This window comes from Neodiprion virginianus, chromosome 3 (assembly GCF_021901495.1).
Source record: "Neodiprion virginianus isolate iyNeoVirg1 chromosome 3, iyNeoVirg1.1, whole genome shotgun sequence".
NCBI lineage: Eukaryota > Metazoa > Arthropoda > Insecta > Hymenoptera > Diprionidae > Neodiprion > Neodiprion virginianus.
The window spans coordinates 5373729-5393889 of NC_060879.1; the positions used below are offsets into that span (position 1 = coordinate 5373729).

Sequence of the window (20161 nt, forward strand, 5' to 3'; positions counted from 1 at the left end):
ATAAATAACAAAGAATCAAGACGTTACGTAGCGTTCCAATTATACATTGTCAATGCCACATGGAATTGCGATAGACGTGCAAATTCCTGGCAACAATGTATTACATCGAATCGGCATCTTATCGACGTGTGCATCTGCCATTAGTATACAATAGGAAGATATCCGCATGTGGCAAACAAGTATAGCTATATGTAATCACAAGACCATTTCATAGACGAATATTAGTGAATGATTAGGCTCTCTGAGATTAGGAAAGCAAAACAAGTCCTCGCGGTGGCGAATGATACATCATAATTCCGTGGCCCCGAAGCTTTTTGCTCGATGTGTGGAAAAAGTCTTGAAGCAGTAGGTAAGCACGTATGTATGAGGGGGGAAAAGGAGGGGGAAGAGAATATCAGACAAGCACCGCACGTGTGCCTCGATACATTGTATGCGATGGTTGTCGACGATCGACCTTTGATTCCTTAATTGTACGAGCCTAAAAAGTCCGCATCGTATGATTCCGTCTCACTCGCACACTGTGCAAGAAAACATATAACGCGCGAGAGATATTCGCGAGCTGACTACAGCTCGTGTCAATATCCGAGCTTCTCGCTTCGCCACTCCGCTGAGTCTTATCGTCGCAGATAAAGCGTATATAACCCTGTTACAATCGAATTATACATCACTGGGCAGGAATTCCAACTCGTCACTCATTGCACGTGTTTGCAGTTGTAACCTCAACCGTTGCTGATATTATTTTTACTGTTAATATTTTAGCGAGAAATTCGCATCATCAGTTTCGAGGTGTTAAATGAATGTTAATTTTTACATGATTTTTTGAGGAAAACCGATGGTGCTGATCAGCTGTACGGAATTGCGATACTTTGATAAATCGTTCGGATATTGACATTCGGCGAGTGATATCTCGATTTTTGCAAAATCGCGACTTTACCGTATCTTGCCATCGCCAACTTCGACACGAAAAAACTTCCGGTGATTTTCGATCGACGGAAGTGAACTTATGGCTGAAATAAAACTCCAGGTGAACGAATCGCGGCCATATTTGTACCGCCACCTGAAATTTCGAAACAATCATCTTTTCTTCTCTGTATCTTACGAATGCGTAACAGACAACGTTGACAACGAGTACGGTTCTCGATTAGTCGAACAGTGTTCAACGAAGAATCTTATAGTTCCAAAAAGTTTATTAAAGTTTAGCGATGTTGGAACGATTGACCGCGTTCCGCGTTCCTGGAATCAAGACCGAAAACTCGGTTATATAATTCAGGGTGATTTCCTACGTCGGAATCCAAGAACCGGTTAAACAAGAGGGTCGATGACGGGAACGGATTTTAAAATCGGGCATAGGAACAGTCGGCCCGCGTTGAATTCAAGGTTGCAGCCATGAGAATTGGCGGTGTGTCCTATCGTATATATATAGGGGGTCCGCATAATGGGCCTGGAAGATGCAGGTTGAACGACCCACCACCACCACTCGTCGTATACGTTTGGAGGATGGATGCGCGGATGGATTCGACACACACAGCGATTCTGGAGCAAGGGGTAATGGCCGGCATCCTGTTGCATCACGGAGAGCAGAGCGAAGCGAGTCGGCCATGGCGGCGATCGAAATCGTACTTACGGTCAAAGTCGGCTGATGGCGAAGGGGGCGAAGGGGGGTGGGGGGGCGAACCGCACTGGCAATGCACGAACCGCGTGCCCCACGGTGGATGGAGTGGAAGCCTTGACTCCAGGAAGTGTACTTTGCCTGCTCCAACCGCCGAGTGCGTTCACTTCGCTCAACGGATCGACTATTGCGTGGCACATAACCAAGCCCAAGGTCTCTCTGACCGAGAGAGAGAGAGATAGAGAGAGAAGGAGGGAGTGCGAGAAGGAGAAAGAGAAAGAGAGAGAGAGAGAGAGAGAGAGAGAGAAGCACGGGGCACACAGAGTGCGCTGCACTCTCCATCGATCATCTCCGCTTCGCGTCCGTAGTTCCTTCCTACCTCTTTCTCTCTCTCTCTCTCTCTCTTCTGCACCTTGTACCATTATCCGCGGTTAACCCACGACACGGAAAAACGCGACGATGCACATTCAGTGGATTATTCCTCTGATTGTCCTTGTTCGATGTGCTGCACAGAGATGACTCTCCGACGCTCTTGTTTCACACATCATGTGTCCAAGAGTTCATGGTCGAATTCATACATACATCAACAAAGATTTGACGTCCACTCGAGTGTAGGAGGTTTATATCTATGGAACCAGTGTCGTTCATGGTTTATACCGTCGACAAAGGCTCGTGTTGTTTTCAAGGTCGAGTCAAAAGACCCGTGTGAAAATTGCACCGGACCAAGAACGGACCGTTCATACGACACTTGTCCACTTCGAGTTTTCGCAAAGTACCGAGAAGCACACCCATCACCTTATCGATCAAAGGTGTGTACAGCATTCCTGAAATGGCAATAAGAGGATCAAGGACATTGGGATTAAACATACGGGAATTAAAGCTGTCCGTTCGGTAATAGCTGCAGCTAAAACCGCACAATGCGATATGGTTGTAACGACGAAGGCGAGCCAACGAGCCCAAAGAGATCGGTTCGGTCAGATTGGCGAACGTGACTAAATACATTGTGGCAAACGCTTTTGTACGTGTATAAGGGTATACGAACCTGAAATAAATTATGCGGGATTTTTCCTCTTTCGTTTATTTTTTCCGTGAGCTATTATTATCCAATGCACGATGACGCCGATATGCGGCGATGCTTCTCGACGAGTGTTCGTCGAAATCATGGTTCTGCAGTATGTGCACGCGGCGTTGTGACGTCGAGAAAAAGAAAGGACGAGGAAGCGAGATCGAACTAAGCCGAAACCTGGGAAAAAGAAAGAGAAGGAGAGATAGAGAGAGAGAGAGGTAGATAGAACCGAGAGGAAAAATTTGCCCGACATCGTTTCTCGGTTCGCTGTTTTTCGCCAGACTTCTCGTGCAGACATTGGCCGTTGGCCACCCATTGCCAGGGGTCATTGAAACGCGTTTTAACTGCTGCACGATATCGCAACGCGTGTTGGCAACGTTGCGGTCGCTCACAGTTCGCCGTCTCTCTCTCTCTCTCTCTCTCTCTCTCTCTCTCTCTCTCTATTTTTCTCTCTCCCGCGTCCGTCATGCCTATATTTATGCACGCGGTTATGAATCAGCTTATTACATGCAAAACAGCGATTATGGTCGATTGCAAAATAGCCAGTTTTTTTTTTCCCGGTCCCTCTCTCATTCCTTCCCGCGATTCTCGTTACGTTACAACACCGCGATGCAGATACTTTGTCACACGTGTGTAGAAACAACAAGCGTCGTACGATTCTCTCGTTTTATAAACCAACGAACTATAAACGAAACTTTGTCGAACGAACGATTTTTCGAATATTCCAATGGACGGCGGTGCTTGAGAAATTGCCAATTCAAAATTATAACTGGAATCGAGTTAGCCGGAAAGAGAAGTGACTCGAATCTAAAACTGCAACATCGTTTTACAGAAACGGAGATGTATGAATCAGATCCATGTAGAAACGCCTCTCTGCTCGTTCGTCGTCATTGGTAGCTATATATGGCCAATCTCTGGAATCTACGACTCTTTAACTTTTGCAACCGAGAGCGTGAATGGCAAGAGAATTATTTCGATCGGATCTATTCAGGAATTGCTACAAAAGGGGATTTTTTTATTTTTTTTTATTTTTATTTGTCCTGCACCATGTATACTTTCGGTTTCATCATCGTTAGCGTTCCTCAACATCATCGGGGGGGGGGGACTCGTGACTAGCAAAAAGCTCTGCGGTTTTATCCGTCGATTCCGAATTGAACTTGCATCAAAAAACCAAAAAAAAAAAAAACAACGCAATTCTAACCCCACGTATCGGATCTTACATGCGGAAGTTGAAAAGCCACAATGTAGGATCACTTCAACCGATGACCCAGATTCGAGTGTGAGACCATTTCATCAATGTGGACTGAAAAGTTCTTTCCCGAGACAGTCAACGAACCACATAAAATGGGACCTGATCGATTTTCGACTATCGGCCAAACTGCACTATCGAAGAATATATGTAGGTTCCGATGAAATACAGAGGTGGAAGACTCGTATCTTTGATCAATAATGGTATCTAGATTGATTTACATAGAAACAATCGACCAGAAATCAATCGAGTCTATATCATGAATATAAGTGGAATGTCGAAGCTTGAAGCTAATTTTGATTTTATTGAAAAATATTGTGCAATTAAGTAGGTTAAAGTGTTTCGAAAGAGTAAATACATGTAACGTTGACGAAAATACCATGTGACTGTGATAAGAGTAAATAAAGAAAACCCCTTCCGTTATCAATTTTATAACGAACTCCATGATTGAAAAAAATGACAAGTCGCCGGCCCTGATTCGAAAGGTCGCAAAAACGAATATGATGGGAAGAAAATCCGGACAAGTATGATTCCAACGATAAACCAACGAGCTTCCGTAGTCGATGTAATCAGTTGCAGCCTCGTCGGAAACACGATGAACTCAATTTAGAATCAGGTGCGTCAAGCGTGTGTGCGAAAGGTTGGTTCTCAGTCACGATGGCGTCTAAACGTCACACCATGAAGCTGTACAAGCCGCGTCGTTGGTTCGTTGGAAATAAAAACGGCAAGGCGAGTGGCTCTGACCTAGTTAGATAATGCTATATCGGTGCTCCTCTGCTCGTTGCACCAGAAGCAGCAGAAGCAGCAGCAGCAGCAGCAGCAGCTGGGATGAGCATCGGCCCTTTTTTACTTTTTTTTTTTTTCTTCAGTCACACAGCGCACCATGCCGTGCCGCACACAAATCCAACGACCTAGATGCCCTACCAGTTTACATACGCATCGCATGCGCAAACCGCGCACTGGCAGAAGCCACGTCTATGCACGTGACCCATATTCTTAAAACTAGCATGTCGGTTGTCTCTCTCTCTTTCCGAGTCTGTTGCCTCTGCCGCTGCTCGTTGCACCGATCATGCACGTGATGCACGTGTAATGTGTGCAGCGTACTGCGTTTCGCTCAGAAATATATGTATATGTTAGGGTGTTTCGATAAAAAAGACGATTTTTTTTTTTTTTTTGTACGGTGTCAAAAAATTGATAGTATACCTAAAAATGAAAATTTTTGGCGCCGATATGAGCTCTTAATGTCGATAGCAAGGTTTGCCTCTATCCATTTCTTTATTTTCCATTTAAATATCAAGGGAATAAGTTTTTTTTTATTTTTGAAAGTTAAAAAATTTTTATAACAAGTTGTTAATATTGTTTTTTATTATGAAGAATTAATTGTTCAATAAAATTTCTTAGCATTTGGTTGAAAAAAAAACAAAAAAAAAATTTGTTAAATAACAGACCCAAAAATCATTTATGTGATATTTTTAACCTTTGGATTTACGTGTTTGTGCTTTTTGTGAGTCGAGTATTTAATTTAATTAATTGGCAAAAAAAGTTTACAGTCTAAGGTTAACAGAATTAAAGTAATTTTACATAAAAAAAATAATATAAATATGGCGTATGATATTTTTTTGTAGTTTTGTTGGAAAATATTTCAAGTTTTTGATCAGTGTTATTTTTGATCGCTGATGTCTTTGAAACGGTTGATCTGAGGAACTTTGATCCTCAGATGCTTTTTGTAGAGCGTGAAATTTCCTACAAATCTCTTTTTTCAGATTGTCGTTACGATGAACCGTTCCAAAGTAATAAAAATTCAAAAATAAAAAAAAAAAATTTTCCCTTGTTATTTGAATAGAAAATAAAGAAATGGATAGAGGCAAACCTTACTATTGACATTAAGAGCTCATATTGGCGCCAAAATTTTTGTTCTTAAGTATACTATCAATTTTTGGACACCATGAGAAAAAAAAAATTCGTCTTTTTTTTTTTGAAACACCCTAATATATATGTATATATATATATATATATATATATATATATATATGTTGGGTTGAACAAAAGGAACTAACCTATCGAATCTATGGTCTTAAAGGGACCTATTTACTGAGAAAAAGATTCTGACGTGAGGAAAAATTTTTACCTCAATTTTAAATGGTGTCGCTGGCCATTTGAAATTTCCCATTTAAATATAACACGCGGAAGTTTGAATTTTTTTTTTTCTCATTAAAAATGTTGTAACTATTGAACCGTTTGAATTAAAAAAAAAATTTCCAAGCACATTCATGCAGGGCTTTAAATTAAATTCTCTCAGCGTTGAACGATATGTGTGTGTATATAATATTTTTCAACGCTTGTTGCACCGGATATTAAACGTGCATAGATGCGTAGAATCGTTGGTTATATATGTAGGTAGGTACTTGCGTAATCGCGCAGTGCAGTTACTACCTACTCTCATTGGATTGAACAACTCAGTATTCAATTGGCACACTGAGAAATATTTTGTTTGTTGTAGTAAGTAGAAAAATTGAGTGAAACACGTATCGTTAAAAAAACTGTCTGAATATTGTTGGAATTACGAAAAACGAGGTACGCCTAAACATTTTGCGCTATTGTCGATACTTTTTTGGTTATTGCAACGCAAAATTAGTTTGTGAGGTTTACTCTACTTTTTTTAGTTAAACAAGGCTTTAACGTCAATTTATCGTTGCACGAGCATTAAATTTTCGCAACAGTTGCGAGAAAATATAGTTAACAGTGATCGTAACGACAAAGAATAGTAACGGATACTAGACTTTCCGTTAACAGATAGAAAACTAATTTTCATTTTCTACCTAGAAGTATATTTTTCGATTGTGGTAAAGAATAACAATAGTTAAGTACCGAGCGGTAACCGGAAATAAAAATTTATCTCAGTGCACGTACGCTTCTCAACTCGGATTTTGCATCTTGTGTACCATTTTTTTGTTGTTTGGAAAATTATAAATTGAGTTCGTTCGTTCGATAAGACTTGTTTAACGATTGGACAAACGAGCTGGACGATTGTAAAAATAAGATTTCTCGAAATTCTGTCATCGAGATCGTTTAAAAAAATATTCGTGATATTTTCAATTAACAATAAAACAAGTTGACACAAAGCATTGATTTATGTATCTAATAATTTCCTCTTTGTCATTTCAGTTATAATTCGCATATTTAAATGTACGAAAGTTGAAGCAATCTTTTTTTCTTCTCTTCCCCCGATCTGTAAAAAATTCTTACGGATATAAGATAGAAGAAAATCTACAAAGTTTCTATCATTTATTATTTACATATCAAATCGGTGCGCACGAAAAAAAGAATGGGACAACGTAAAAAAAAAAAAAAAAAGGAAAACGATCGTACGCAGAGATAAGAAGACAAGGAAAATGAAATTGTTTAAACGTATGAAACGTAGGTAACTCAGAGTTATTGTTATTACTTTTTTGTACTTTTGTTTTTCTTTGTCACGCGGTGAATTTGTTCGTATAAAATAAAACTCGGGTATGAAAATTGATGCTGAAGCAGAGACAAAGAGCGGAAATGAGTGGGGGAAAAACTGCGATTAACGATTAGAAGAGGAGCTTCTAAAAAGCGGCGGCCTATAAGGTTCTAACGAATGTTCGACGCGAAAACTTTGGCCCTGAGATATCACGTGACCTATTCGCAACTGGTCGCACAGACCAATGCAGCATTGCCATATCGCGGTGTGAAAGCCTGTTCGCGATATCTTGTTCGTACTAACGTACCGCTGTGTGTATATTCGCTGAAGTTTACCGCAGCGGCGCTAGAAGCTAGAAGCTAGATGCTAGAAGTTGGTAGACCGAGAAAAAAAAATCTATACGCATAAGTACTTTTTAGGTGTTAATCCGGAAACCTTGATTCTCGGGTTATAAATTCGCTGAATTATGCCGAATCGAATGCTGATGAATAATTTTCCAATCGAATCCCCGAAATCAGTGTAAAAAAAAAAATGGAGTCGAACCGTTTCATTCGAAACCCCACAACTTGGTCGAAGGATATGTTTGTCAAAAGTTGTTGGGTACAAGATAGAAAAAAATTGATAAATAATTGAAGTCAAAAAAAGTATCCCGCGTTCATCTTCGTATCTTCGAAAATAAGAGAGAAAAAGGCGAATGGAAAATTTATTTTCAAACAAAGTTGAATCGACTATCACTAAATCAATATGTAAGAAAAAATAAGCCCGACATACAAACGAATTGAAAAAAAAACCCTCCACCCCTATTTAAACGGTTTTTCGTTCTTTTCACCCTTATTTTCAAAGAATTTTGCCTTTTTTTCATAGACATATTTTTTCATAAATTTTTACAGGTTTCGAATAGAACGGTTTTGACCCTCTGTTTGTTTGTTTTTTACGCGCGCCTCGTTTTTCGTAATTCCAACGATATTCAAACACTTTTTTTTTTTGACGATACCTGTTTTACCGAATTTTTCTAGGCACCGTAACAAATGAAATTTTTCTCAGTGTATAGAATCTACGAGTTCGGCGCAACATTGAAAGCGGCAAGGCGAGACGAGGAGATTCGGCTCGGAGAAGCCTTCGAATTTTCTAACACCGCAAACCTATGCGGATATGTGTGTATATATATGTATATACATATACATATATATACGCATATACGTGCGAGTTTTCGAGGGCGTGCATTCACGCTGCGTAGACACAGACACGCGCACGCGTGTTTAGCCGATATCACGGAGGACGCAAACTATCGCGCAGCGCAGCGCGACGCAACGCAACGCAACGCAACGCAGCGCAATACCGTGGCAAATAGTCGCCTTCACCATTCTCCGGCTTCTCGTTGGATATCTAACTGTAACCCAGACCTACTTTAATCCGATAGTCAGGCCACCCAGCCCACAGCTAGGAATCGCCGACTCTTAAGCGCAGCTATTTCACCAACGATTATTATTCATAGGCTGCGCAGCGGCGAGTCGAGTTTCTTTCTATAACGCTCCTAGATCAACGAGAGAGAGAGAGAGCCTCGAACGGATTTTTACGATGGATGGAAAAATAGTTGCACCGATTGTTTTGCTTTATTTTCTATCGATCGTCGTCGTTTGTTAGGGAATTTTCAGGAAAAAAAGGGAAGCTTTCAAGTTTTGTTACTTATTTTTTTTTTTTTTTTGTTTTTCATTGATATTCGTATCGAAGTATTCTAAATCATATTTATTGTTCTCAAGTATCACAATTTATTTCAAATTTCACCGACTACAAAAGTCTCGTAATTTGATTTAAGAAAATGTCAGGAAAAAGAACGTTTTGAGTTTCTTTTTTTCTTTCTATTCATATTCGTCGACGTATTGTAAGATAGATTTATTGTTTTCGAGTATAAGAGTCGATTTAAGATTTCACCAAGTACGAAAATCTCACGGTTTGTTAGAATTTTTAAACGTGAAGAGAACGGAAAGAATGAGAATAAAATTCTCACATGCGGTGGGAAAAATTTTGCTCCGACTTTGGTATCGTTTGGCAATTCTAAGTCCTCGCAAAAAACTGCGAGACTTTCACTGACGGTAAAATTATTTAAAACATCGATCCGCTCGGGCGCAGTTTTGTCATTTATCTTTGAGGTTGTTTATTTTTGTGATGAGAATCTTGAACTTTTTTAAAAAGTTTCAACATAATTCAAAACGATATTGTGTTTAACTATTTTACAAATCACTGTCGGTTAATTATCAAGTATAATATCGTGTCTATATTCGAAAATGTAAATGCAAAGGAAAGTGAAATAAAGAATGACATGGTGATTTATTATTCCGTTGTGAATAAGTAAAATTTGGGTATTACATATAATTGTGTCTTTGAATACGCGGTTGCATTATTTAGGTCACGCAAAATTGAAAGTGAGACGAAAGTGCAACGAAAAGAAAACTGTTCGCGCGGATTTAATTTTGGACTTTAAATTCCGACTATCTTATATTCATTTTTATTTCATTCATTTCCATTTGTTTACCGGTATTCGCTAAAGTTAGAAATGCTAACTTTGTCGTTGATAAGATTTTGAATTTTCACTATTTCGATTGTTTTCGATTTACATAATTTTTTGGTTTTGATTTCACTTTTGTTTTAATACAAGGCCGAGCGATAAAATTCAATGAAAAAATTTGAAGGCCCAAAGATTTGGAATTATCGGTACCGGATCACATATACGTTATAATTTAGCACCACAGATTTCGGCAAAACTATTACTCTTCAGTTTTATACACGAAACATCGCATTTATAATCCAATCACTGAATTCCCGTAGTGGAAAGCACCATAAAAAAAAAATTAACCAGCACCACTTGACGGTATATTTCTTGAGTAATCCTCGTTATCGAAGCGTTTGAATATCCTTGTAAGTTGAAAAAGCTTTGTTCGATCGTTCACCCAACGTCGATAATAGAAAAAAAACCGATCTCCGTATAATTCGCGACACGTTTGTTAGTTTATCGAAAATTTTTAAATCCCGAATAAACCGCGAAACTAACGATAAATCGTTCCAAAAAATTTTGTAAATAAAAAACGAAACAATCTGAAATACAATTGCGTCAATATCATACAGTGTAAAAGATCAAATCGTCAAATTTTACCGATAACGATTAACGTACAATTATTCGATATACGTTATCACGATAACCGCGAATAGAATTGTTTTGAAAAAAGGATTACGGCGATATCGAAAAGTGATTTTTCGAAATACGACTCGCTGTTTCGGGTGAAATTTTTATAAATCGCGACCCGCACGCGTCGAGAGCAAAAATGGTATTGCGAAGGCAGCGATGAGTTTGTGCAGCGCGTTCGTTCGTCGGAAGACCGAACCGTGCAAAATGCAATTTGCAACTGCACTCCCGGCTCTCGGAGTGGGGAAGTCAAGCCAACGATTCGCCAGACTGCAACTGCGAATCGGTGCATGCGTCGTCGTCGTCCTCGTAGTTTCGCAAAGTGGAAACGATTCGCGTGTGTGGAAACGGAGGAGGATCGAGTAGAACGAGTCGCGTTTAAGTCGGACATCGGCAGCGAATCGCGTTGAATAAAGTCGCCGTATCGAAGCGTGTTTTTGGAAAAAAATTGCTAATTCGCACGTTTGCGAGTTTCGCCGTAATTTGAAATTTTGTCAAGCCATTGAGCAAATTTTAAAAATTTTTTTACAATCATTTTTTACCTTGATGTATTGCTGCGTTGACTTTTTTTTTTTTTTTTTTGGCCGCGGGGGGGGGGGCGGATATTTTTTCGAGACATATCAGGCGAGCGAATCCGCGGAACCAAACGAATTGAGATCACGGACAACGTTCGAGGAACGACAATCAAATAGATTGGACTGAATTGAGGATTTCTTTTCTCGAGGATGAGAACAAAAAAATTTCCACAAGTTTTCTTCTTTTCACCGTATTGATGTTGAAAGTCGTGATGCTTGTCCAATTTTTGCGAATCGGAAGGATCCTCTCCTCTGATATCCGTTTTTGCGATTTTCATCGTTTATTTTTTGGCTTCCAATAATTTTTGCGGAAGAAACAAATTGAGATCATAGAACCAGGGTTCGAATATCGATACTCAAATCGATCGGACTGAATATTGTATAAGCGATTTTGTCTAGACGGTAAAAACAGAAATGTAGAATTTCGAATTCACGTGCTAATCGAGATTTCGATTTTTCACGAATTTAAACAAATTTTCTTCGTTTTTTCTTCATCAATATCTAAATTCGTCTTGTTTGTATAATGTTTGCGATTCAGAACTTTCGGTTATACTCACGAATTTGTTACTAACAAATGATTATAAACTTTGTAAACATATTTTGCGCAACATCCTTAGTTCTAAACAATAATAAATCATTTCGTTTCGTTCGAAACTTATTAAAAAAAAAAACAATAATTTTATCTCAAACGATTTGTTATTACGATGTATGGTTTTGCTGTTCGAAAATAACAAAAAAAAAAATTATCACCCGCAATAAAACCAGCAATTCACTGACCAATCAAGGAGAAATTGTTCGATATTGATTCTTTCACCGTGTTAAAAAGATATCATCGAATACAAATTTAAGTTCATCGACTTTACGCGGAAAATTTATTTGTTAATTATTAAATCACGTTTTAAGATTGTATCGAGTTTTTATACACCGAGAAAAATTTCATTCGTTACAGTAACTAGAAAAATTGAGTAAAACAGGTATCGTTAAAAAAAACTGTTTGAATATTGTTGTTCATTACGAAAAACGAGGTACGCCTAAACATTTTTCACTATCGTCGATCCTTTTTTGGTAATTGCAACGCAAAATCAGTTTCCGAGGTTTACTCTACTTTTTTAGTCAAACAAGGCCTTAACGTCAATTTATTCTTGCGCGAGCATTAAATTTTCGCAACAGTTGCAAGAAAGTCTAGCAACAGTGATCGTAATCAGAGAGAATAGCAACGGATACTAGACTTTCCGATAACAGCCGGAAAACTAATTTTAATTTTCTACCTACAACTATATTTTGTCGATCGTGGTAAAAAATGAAAATAGTCAAGTACCGAGCGGTAACCGGAACTAAGAATTTCTCTCAGTTTAGGACGTGTGTAATATTACGTGGTTTCACTCACCCTCGCAGAAGAGGGTGACATCGGTGAGACTCTCGCTTTTGAAGAGGTTCGAAAATGCCGTGGCCAAATTGCTGCCAAAGCTGTTCCACTTCAGACAAAATTGTTGTTGATTAGAGTCCATGACGCCACCCCTGGGCCCACCCCCGCCCTGACTCTCGCCACCACCCCTGTCACTGCAGCCACCCTCAAGCAGGGACGACCTCTCTTCCTGATCCTGTCCGTGCCCAACTGCTCCTCCAGCTGAAAAATTGCCAAACAAATCCAGCGTATGAAAAACACCTGTTATCAACGCCATTCTGTTCGAGGAACCTTATCCCACGAAAATACGATAATTTCGGTCATTTGGCTATCGATAAACTGCCTACGAAAAGCAAGCTTCTATTTAATCGCACTAAACCGAATAACGTGCTATCATTTTTTTCACCATTCAAATTCGCAAAGAAATTCAATGACAAGCTGTTGAGAAAAATAAAATTCACAGTGCGAAACAGTTGTTTCGAAATATTATAGGATTCCGTGAAGTACGGTTACTGTATTTGCAAATCAAAATTCTCAAAAATTCATTTTTATTTTTTATTTTTTATTTTCTACAAGTTTCAATCGTGATCTTGAACGGCGTATTAAAATGTGTCTTGAAAAACGCGGGAATTACTCTTACAGACACGTGTCGTAACAACGCGTAGCGATAACTCGAGTATATAACAATAAATACATATATACACATATATATATATATACATATAATGCGATCCGACGATATTTCGCGTAAAAATAAATACATCAAGTTTTGTATTAAATAAATTACACATAAAGTTGTGATTTGTTGTGTATCAATCGAAAATTTCAACGTATTACTAAATATTGATACGACCGATCGTTCGATGATAATTATTTACCGATTAAACCGCATTTATAACTCTGTTTTTTCTATCAATGTTCGCGGTATTCCGATGATCTCGTTACAGAGTAATTATTTATTGCAAGTCTCACTGTGACAAGTTATTTGTACGAAAACGCGATTAAAATTGTTGCGAATTTTTTTTTTTCCCCCTCGTACACTTTTATCAAGCACACGGTAAGTTGAAATAACATTTCGTACGATTTAATACGAGAAAAAAAAAGAAAAAAAATTTGAAATTGCATTATTTTATACTGTAGAAAAATTATAATCTAGGTCATGGGAAAATCTATTCCATTCAAATTTTCACTCTCGATATTTTACACAGGCAAGAAATATAATTGTAACCGCAAGATTATACACAAACGATCGTAGACGATGTTAACTTTCACACACGCGACTGATTTTCTTCGACGAATCAGGATCGTTAATATAACGAAAGCAAAGGTGAAAATTATTCCATTTAGTTTCAGAAAGTGATCAATTCGTTTCCTCTTTCTTTCACTTGAGAAACGCAAGCAGTCGAAAAATCGAACGAGAATCGAAAGGTCAGATCATGTCAATGAATGTGAGAAAGGGATAAGATTGAATTAAAGATTTTTCAAAAAAGACTGTATCACGTGATATTCGTATGTGTATATATTAGTTGGTATATATTAGGTAAAAATGAAAACTCGTCGTACGTGATGTATTCACCATATTATATAATAACAATGACACGTGACAAGGATAATTTAAAAAATAATACATATATATATATATATATATATACATATATTTACATATACATGTACGACCGAGGATATTAAAATAATAATAAAAACAACAATCGACGTACCTAAAGGCATTTACTTTTGATTGATTCTCTATATCCTTCGATCTATCAATCTAGATGTCGATGCACCGCAAAAATTCTTCCGATTAAGCAAAAGCTCGCGGAGAGAATTGCATAAGACGATGGATCGATCGTGTTTCTCTTCGGGCGCTTTTCTTATGTAACCGTATAATCACCGTTGCCGGAATTATTCAAGCGGTTTAACGGTAACGTGAGGGGGGAGGGCGGGTAAAAAAAAAAAAAAAAGAAAAAGAAAAAAGAGTAACAAGGGTGAAAAAATTCAACAGAATTACAAATACGTCATCCGCACAATCGAATCTCAGTGTTTCTCGTATTTCTTTTTGTTTTTTGATTTTTTTTTTTTTTTTAGTTTTTTAGTTTCTCTTAAACTCTCGTTTCCCTCATTTTTATTTATTTTTATCAGATTCAAATTATCACACAAGTTTATGTCAACATTGTTAATTGTACTCACTGTTACATTACGTTTGATTATATATACGTTTGATATCCTGTTTTATCAACCGTTTAATATATTATTGTTTCAATGTAAAAATTATGTTTTCAACCTTGCAACGCGTTCACAGACCGTTTGATCAAGGCTGTATTTTTGTATTATCGACTAAGAACCAGCTCTTTATACGCGAACAAATATATTATACATATGAATATATGTATTTATTAATTTTTTTCACTTTATATTTATATATAATATATACTATATATATATATATATATATATATATGTATATGTATATATATATATATATATATATATCTGTATGTAATACACTTTGCCACATGCACATACACACGTAGATACACGTATAATAGCAGTAAATATTCTTTATCTAATCCAAATCCGATGTGTTTATATATCGTATATATATATTCTCGGAAAAACAATAACAACGCGATCAATGCCGTTTAAACACGTGGTTATAGAAAACAATTTATGTATGTATGCATGTATATATATATATATATATATAAAATAATATATATTATGCTAAAATTCGTTGTTATATCATTAATAATAATAATATGAACAATCTATGCACAGTTAATTCGCGTGATAAACAGATTTTATTTACGTTAATAATCCACGTATTGATTAAAGCTGCGACACAAGATTTAGACAATTTATAATTGCACTTGTTGACACAATTCGTACGTTTATGATTTATGAAAACGTGACGATGTTTAAAAAACTGATCGATCGAATGTTTCGTAGTTATGATTTATCGTGCAGCACGTGCTCGTTTATTTTTCGAATAACGATTATCATTGAAAATCGACACATCACAGTAGTAAGAATAGCTTCCTCCCGCGTTCGATTGCTCGTGTAAACGTTGAATTTCTTATGAATCGACGACGATGGTAGAAACCGAATTTTAACAAGAAGCATGTTCCTCTCGTTCGGTTAGCTCGAAACGTCACACAACAACGAATTTCAACAGCGAACTAAACGACGATGATTAATACATCATCACAACTCACGCCCGCACATGCAATATACATATATAACACAAATAATACATGTGTGTAATTAATTATGCAAAATATATATATACATATATATATATATCTACACACACACACGCGAATCTAGTTTCGTACGATAAAAAAAAATATAAATGTCAATTACGCGTCGAGATTTGACGCGATAAATTTGACAAAAAATTTCGCGACAATGTACGTGCGAATGTCACACGCGTGAAAGGGGGGAAAGTACACGAAAACGATGCGTGTGTGTGGGGAGGCGGGGTGGGGGTGAAAATAGTTGGTTGAAAAAAAAAAAAAAAAAAAAAAAAAGAGAACTTCAAAAAATTGCAAAAAAAAAACACCATCAAGGGGTCGCACTGATCGAACAGGGTGGAAAAATCTTCACTGATAATAAGGGCTGCTGTACGCTTATATATCGGCACCTGCATCACCTGCACAACCGGGACGCGGTACGGCAACAACTTGATCGGGCGACGACGATACGCGACGACGAAACGCAACTATTAACCATATGTACTATACTGGAGTGAGGAGAGGAGAGGAGAGGAGAGGAGAGGAGTGGAGTGGCGTGGAGAGGAGAGGAGAGGAGAGGAGAGGAGAGGAGCGGAGAGGAGTGGAGAGGATAGGCGAGGCGAGGCGAGGCGAGGCGAACACGAGCAAGCACAAGCAGCAGCAGCAGCAGCAGCAGCAACAGCAACGGCACCGCCAAATCAGAGAGCATACGTACGAGTAACTAACTCGGTTCCCTAACTCTCGACGTCGTCTAAGGCAGAGAGACGTTAAAAGCGCGCGATCGACGAACCGACGACTACTAGACGAGACGAAACGAAACGAGACGAGACCGAGACCGGAGGCTAGCTTTGCTTTTCTCCCTGTCATTCGATGACGACGAGAAATGACGGAGAGAACACGGACAAGCGGGTAAAGGGTGATGCCGAATAAATTCTCACCCTTGCCCGTGGCGAGAATTTCACGGGAGGGAGGGGGGGGGGGGGGGGGGGGGGGATCAAAAAACGGAACGATAAGAAAACGTCGGAGATTTTAAAGACGCTTGCGCGTTGTTTTTTTTTTTCTTCTTTTTTTTTCTTCGTCAAGGTTTATTTAAATATGCGTTATAGAAAAGTCAAAATGTAGGTTGTTGTGAGGTGGGCGAGGAGGAAAAAAAAATAAATAAATAAAATGGAGGGTTACCGAATTTGTATATACGAGTATATGCGTATTACTGACTATCGATGTTTTTTGCTGAAGGAGCACTTTTTCAAAATTTGATACCGTGATGTTTGGATTATTGTGGCATCGTTTTTCCATTTTTTAATCCCCCCCCCCCCCCCCCCCCCCCCCCCCGCGACGAGTCGCGAAATTAAAAGAAGTAAGATCGAAAGATTTTATCATTATATCCCATGTCGAATTTTAACTTGGTATTATTATTATTATGGTCACATTTACGGACAATTCGATCGATTTTCAAATCTCTTAGTAGGTTTATCAACGTTACGTGTACGTATCTCTGTCCTGCAATCATTAGCCGGACCGATTTTCGTTCGTTTCGATCGGTTTATTAGTTTTTGAAGAATTTCGATACTTCTTCTTTTTGTTTCTTTTTTTATTTCTGTTCTCTTCTTTTCTCCGAATCAATCGTCGCGCCACTACGACGCATCGCGATGCATAACGACTATAATATAATACAACCTAACAATCTTTTGCATCCTTTTTCACTTATCGCCAGTGTTCATATACAAATATACATATATATACCAATTTTATTTATATTTTATATACACACACATGTATATAGAAAGAAAATGAAGGACAAAAAATCTGAGAAATCAAATTCTCATCTAGAATGACGTGATACTGTGAAAGAAAGAGAAAAAGAGAGAGAGAGAGATAAAAATGTATGCAGAAATACAATAAAATAATTTTTCCAAAAACCTTTACTACAATTCACTTTGTACGCGTGTGGTATAAATATAAATACATAACGACTGCACTGCGGATGCACAGGGGTGTCTAAAATCGTCGATATAATGATAACAACAATAGCTAATACAGATAACGTTTAATGAGCGAATAGAAGAGAAAAAAGAAAAACAATCAAAAAACAAAAAATGATAAGAACGAAAGAAAGGGGAGGAGAAAAAAAAATATATACATTTCAGGGTGATCCTTGCTTAGGGTGTTGATGATTTTTTTCAGACCACCCCCCAAATCAACTACAAATAATTCAAAAACAATTTCCCAATTCTTTCAGATTTTTATATCAATTCAAACCCGTGCCTGTAAATGGATGGATATCACCAATTAAAATACAACCTGTTTCAGACGCATTCTCAGCATGTAATTTATTGTAAGAGTGACGATGTTCGAATCAATCTGTAATTGCGAAGATTTAGTGAGTATTAGTACTACTGTCTGACAAAAAATTCACATCATCATCGTATCAACCAATCTCGACGAAATTGCACACCCTAGAAATTTGACTTTTTCTTTTTACTTATAAAAAATGCAACTGTTTATGTTATCCGGTATGACGATGTGAATTTTTTCTCAGATAGTAGCACTAATGCTCGTTAGAACCTCACATTCATCGATTATTTCGAACATTATTACTCTTACAGTAAAACATATACTAAGAACGTGTTCGAAACACGTGTATTTCAAATTGGGAAATCCTTCCTCTTACAGGCACGGGTTACAGTTTGGTATAAAAGAATCTGAAAAAAATTTGTGAATTGTTTTTCAATTATTTATAGTTGATTTGACGGGGTGATCTGGAATAAATTCGTCAACGTTCTAAATGACGACCACCCTAATTGTATATATATATATACATACATATATCTATAATAATGTATGTGGGTCATCGAAGCCGTTGCAAATGCGGTTACCCGAAATCGTTACGTGCGTGTGTGTGTGTGCGTTGCGATCGTGCGTGGGGCGATCTTCTCTCCTTATCTATATCTCTCTCTCTTTCTCTCTCTCTCCGTCTATCTCTATTTCTCCTCTCCGTCAGCGTCGACCCCGAGAAGGTGGAGGAGGAGGAGGAGGAGGAGGAGGAGGAGGAGGAGGAGGAGGAAGGGGGGAGGGGGCAAGAACGCAGCGGCATAGGGAAGAACGGTGGGGATGGGACCGAGGGAAGGGGTAAGAAGGGAGGGAAGGGAGGGATTGCCTGAGGCCAGGATTGCCGAACTTGAGTTCGCGCGTTTTACGTTGGTTGTTGCCCCGGCTACCCGGTGTTGCGTGTGGCGCCCCGGTGTTTTCCCCTACCTTGAAAAATTGCCCTCCGCGCTTTTCCTCCTCCTCCCCCCCGCCCCCCCCCCCCCCCCCCCTTTGCCGACTCTTTCGCACTTACCGACGCCGATTCAACTCCGCTCCGATTCCCCCCACCCCGTTACAACCCCGACTTCAATCATCGCTCCGCTCTCCCCCCCCCCCCCCCGCCTTGCCGTCCTCGCCGAAATTCGCCACCCCCTCCTCCCCCCCCCCCCCCCCCGCCGCCCCGTCCGCGCGTTCGAGCCCCTCTTCGCCCTTCAACGCAAACCCGGGTCTAATGTTTCTAAGATATCTATCTGTCTATCTATCTATCCCCGTCAGCCTCGGAATCTAACACGTGCCAGTATCGGCCCTAGGTTACGATCGGCCCGAGTTTGCCACGGTTTTTGAAACGATTTTTTTCACTCTTCCACGTTTCGATCGTGTTTCGTGTGTGCTTTTTTTTTTTTTTTTTTTTCTCTCTTCTTCCCTTTTCTCTCGGTTCGCGTTTTCTTTTTTTTGGTGCGCGACGCCAATTTTATCACCGTACGCGCGGCGTGCCTGCAGCCAAACCATTTGCGAAATATTACAGTTTGCATGCAACGAAAATGTTGCAGAAATTTTAGTAAACGCGGTGATACGCGTTGTTTTGATTTTTATAAAAAAAAAAAAAAAAAAAAAAAAAAAAACAGTTCAAACAGTCGCGTACAACGAATTATATTTCAGACGATAAGAACGATTCGACAGCTAGACAGAGACAACAGAGAGAGAGAGAGAGAGAGAGAGAGAGAGGGAGAAAGGGAAGAAAAAATTCTGTCAGCCAATTAATTTGGCACTGATTGTTCCGTGACTTAGAAGAGATTCATTTCGTTTAGTTGAATGCCTATTCCTGTTTGATTTACTCAACCTGCGACCAATACCTTCTGCATTAGCTGCAATGCCGATTCAACTCGTATTGCATCAATTTGCAATAAAATTTCGTACGATATCACAGGAAAAAAATCTCGTGGATAGAATCAATTGGTCGAATCGAACGGTTTAACGATTAGTGGTTAAAATCGTTAATAATCATTGCATGAAAAATAGATTCAGAAAGTACGATTAAATGCTAATCAACTGAAACTGGAAATTGTCAAGCTTCACATAATGGCGAGAGAATCG

The 20161-nt window shown here is 38.6% G+C and overlaps 1 protein-coding gene across 6 annotated transcripts in view; it reads right to left on the reverse strand.

The window, feature by feature from the left end:
• The window catches only part of LOC124299495 (zinc finger protein chinmo), a 100180-nt gene that overhangs the window by 50824 nt on the left and 29195 nt on the right, over positions 1-20161 (reverse strand). For 4 of the 6 annotated variants that reach the window (XM_046752728.1, XM_046752725.1, XM_046752730.1 and 1 more), the window contains exon 2: positions 12513-12752. In XM_046752728.1, the coding sequence (XP_046608684.1) occupies positions 12513-12633 (121 nt within the window). In that variant the 5' untranslated portion in view covers positions 12634-12752. Of the gene's footprint in view, positions 1-12512; positions 12753-14248; positions 14469-16475; positions 16555-20161 lie in introns of those variants that run through there. The other 2 variants (XM_046752731.1, XM_046752727.1) reach the window with 2 other exon arrangements.